The 3,737-nt window shown below is 43.4% G+C and overlaps 1 protein-coding gene across 1 annotated transcript; it reads right to left on the bottom strand.

The window, feature by feature from the left end:
- Positions 1-406: 406 nt before the first annotated feature.
- Positions 407-1,033, bottom strand: LOC142179981 (uncharacterized). The gene has a single exon (XM_075250890.1). The coding sequence runs from the start codon at positions 1,031-1,033 to the stop codon at positions 407-409; it is 627 nt and encodes a 208-aa protein (XP_075106991.1).
- Positions 1,034-3,737: the final 2,704 nt, after the last annotated feature.

Raw genomic sequence — 3,737 nt, 5'->3', positions numbered from 1 at the left:
AACCTGCCTTACTGGGGTAGAGTGGATCGACGTTCAATTTGTGTGTGGTGATCTCCTTTGGGATACCTGGCATATCTTCTTGGCTAAAAGAAAACAAGTCCGCGTTAGTAATTAGAAATTTATGAAACGTACCCGGTTCTTGGAGTTTTGCAGCCGATGTAAGCTTTCTTGTTGTGGTCATTGACGTTTAGCTAAACGGAGTCGAGGTCCTCTATGGTCGATCCTGTGGTCTCACCCATATCGGGGTCTCTGATGAAGTCCTCGATGTTGTCACCTAAAGACCTCGACCTTGTTGATTGCTATGCTTGCTTCTCTTTATCTCTCATTTGTTGGGTGGCCGTGCATCTAGGGCGATGCGGTAGCACTCTTGGGATATGCATTGTTCCCCGCGTATGCTGAATATGCCTCATAGAGTTGGGAATGTGATGACTTGGTACAAGCTGGAGGGTATGGCTCTCATCGAGTGTATCCACGGTCTCCCTATTATGGCGTTGCATGCCGTGTCCTGGTCCATGATGTGGAATGTGGTGTCTAGAGTGACGCCACCCGCCAGGACCGGGAGTGTGATCTCGCCAGATATTCGTTCAACTGCATTGCTGAAGCCTATTAGCGTGATGCAGTGTAGTACTATCTTGTCCTTGAGTTTCATTTGTATGAGTACTCGGGGATGGATAATACACATGTCGCTCCCATCATCTACCATAATGCATCTTACGTCGGCATCTAAAATTTGTAAAGTAATAACAAGAGAGTCATAGTGAGGGAATGCCAAACCGTTGGTATCTGACTTATCAAAGATGATACTTTCTTCGAGTTCATCATTCTGTTCATGGGTGATCGACCATTTGATCTTGTGGGTCATGGTGAACTTCACGTTGTTGATGGAAGCGTCATCTCTACCGCCGATGATCATGTGGATGGCGTTAGCTGGTGAGGACGCCTTCGGCGGCCCTTGATGTTGTTCGCGTCCCCTGGCAAAGTTGGTCCTTCCCCAATCACTCAGAAATTCTTTGAGGTGTCTCTGTCGCAGCATGTTTACGACCTCCTGTCTTAGGGCGATGCAATATTTTTTTGGTTTTGTGTCCTCGCTCTTGATGGAACTCGTAGAGGGCATTTGATTTTCTGGTATTCAGGTCCGACCTCATCTTTTGTGTCCACTTAACCTTTGGTACGAGCTTCTCCAAGGCGTAGATGATCTCTGTAGGTGACATGCAAAATTGTGAGCGGATAGTAAATGGGGCATACCTCTTTCATTCCGGTGAGTCCCTATTCTTGATCGGGGTGGGACTTCTTCATGGCGAGGTGAGGATACAGCGGTAGATCTGACATATGGCAGATGTCATTCCCGGTTTGTCCGTGAGGCCGCTGGATCTCTTCTAGTATCACTTCTCCAATCTTTTCTGGATTCTGCTTGTATTAAGGACAGTCGATGAGTCGGCCCATTGAGGTCGCCTTCATCTGCTCGAACTTCGGCACAATATGCATTATGTATTTCGTCCCAAGTTGTTAGGGGGTACTTCATAAGCCGGCTTAATAACTTTCTTGTCGCTCTTGAACCATTTCTGTTCAGCCCGTTTTGAAAAGTGGCTACCATCATTCCTTTTGATACATTGGGCAAAGTCATTCTCACTCGATTGAAACGGGCGAGGAAGTCCCTCTGCCCTTCTCCCGGGGACTGTTTTATAGCAAATATATCATTCACTCTTGCATCGGCCTTCTTGGCCCCGGCATGGGTCGTCACGAACTTATCGGCCATTTCCTTGAAGATTTTGATGGAACGAGCTGGCAGTTGCGAGTACCAGGTTAATGCCTCTCCCATGAGGGTTTCGCCTAATTTCTTTATCAGAATGAAGGATACTTGTTCTTTGGCGAGTTCATTGCCTTTCACAATGGCGATGTAGTGGGTCACATGATCCTTGGGGTCAGTCGTGCCATCGTATATTTTCAGGTAAGACAGCATTTTGAAAGTCTTTGGTATGGCATGTGGGGCCGCACTATCACTATACGGCTACTCGACGAACCGACCGATGTCTCTCTTTGGCAATAACTTAGGAGCGCCATGTATTTTATCAACCCTTTCTTGGTGCTCTCTCATTTGATCCCGAAGTGCCTTGTTCTCATTTTCCATTTCCTTCATCCTTTTCAGAATGGTTGTGAGAGTGTCATCGCCTGCAATGTTAAAAACATTGTGATTAATACTTGTCGTCGTGGGTGGGTGAGAGGTTGATCATGTTGCTCGTTCACTTATGGTACAGCACAGGTTCTCGTATTTGCTGCGGTCGCATCTTGAACGGGTTTATGGAGGACGTTGGTCAGTGTATCAGCCAGCCAAGCCTCAAGGAGTTTCTTTATCGCTGGTGGTGTCTCCTTTCCCATGGATATGGAGGCTGTCTTGCCAAGGAAATTTGTGATGCTGCAGTGGGGAGGGGTGATCCACATCACCTAGGGGAGGCATTAGGCGTTGTGTCCTCATCCACAGCTTCAGAGCTTTGGTGGATGATGTCCATGAGGTTGGTTGGGAGGTCACTCATTATTCTCATTCTTTCTTCTCCGTTACCTGCCATGTTAGATCTGTGCATGTAGAGAAAAAAAAAGGTTCTTCTTTTTATTTTCTTTTTTTTATGTCAGCAACCAGTGCCAGTAGTAGATCTAGAAGAAACTAAAAGACTTAGTTAGAAAATCCCCACAAACAACGCCAAATTGTTTGACCAAAAAGATAAAATCTCCGGTTGAACTATTAAATTTACTTGTTACGAGGCTAAATCTAACTAAGGATACTAACTCTAGATATTAGCACAAAATCGTATAGTAGATGGGACATATTTCGTATATGGTTGGTGACAATAAATGTAAAATACTCTTAAAGCAAGAACATTAAGGGTGATATAACTAACAATAAATGTCATTTAAATAAATAAAGAGAATGATTCACCCAATAATGGATGGGTGGGACGGATATTTTGCCTGACAATGATGAATGACAGATAGATCCAAGATTCGCATGAACAATCCTTGGTGATGTTTTAACTTCAATACCACACAAGAGGGTGGGAGGGTAATTTGTGTGGTGTCTAATTTTTCGCTTAAACTGATTATGGAAGGACCCGGTTCTTCTAAATGTTCCTTAACCTACTATTTCTAAAATAGTAAATGCAAAAAGTAAAGAACACAAGTATTTTACGTGGAAAACACCCGGCTCAAAAGGTGAAAAAAACACGACCTACTTCTCAGTAGGATTTTCCCAAACTCTCCACTAAATTACTGAGCCAAAAACTGCATTTACGAAACACTTTTGTAAACCTAGGATTAACTCTAACCCCGTTGTGGCAACCAGCCTCTAACTGCTGTGACAAGTTCAAGTTAACTCTAACTTGAATACTCTGAGTACCTATTACAATTGCCTCTAGATAAAGCTAAAAGATACAATATGAAAACACCTACTACAATTGAACTAGGATAAAAGACAGACACTTGGAACTGGTTCTTCCATCTGGTTCATGTAGCTTCAGTTTTGCACACTTGAATCACACACAAATTTCTTGCAAAATGCCTTGCTATTTTGCTCTGAATTCACGTTTAACCTCTGTTTTTGTGCATACCTATAGAATGAGAACATCCTGCAATATATAAAGTTAGTAGATGAAGAAATAACTAGAGTTCTAATGCTACTCTTCCTTGGTGGAAGAGTTCTAGTTGATCTCAACTTCTAACTCCTCCCTTATCTTGGATAGTGTTCT

The sequence above is a fragment of the Nicotiana tabacum genome, chromosome 4, assembly GCF_000715075.1.
Source record: "Nicotiana tabacum cultivar K326 chromosome 4, ASM71507v2, whole genome shotgun sequence".
NCBI lineage: Eukaryota > Viridiplantae > Streptophyta > Magnoliopsida > Solanales > Solanaceae > Nicotiana > Nicotiana tabacum.
This window is presented reverse-complemented; position numbering and strand designations above follow the sequence as displayed.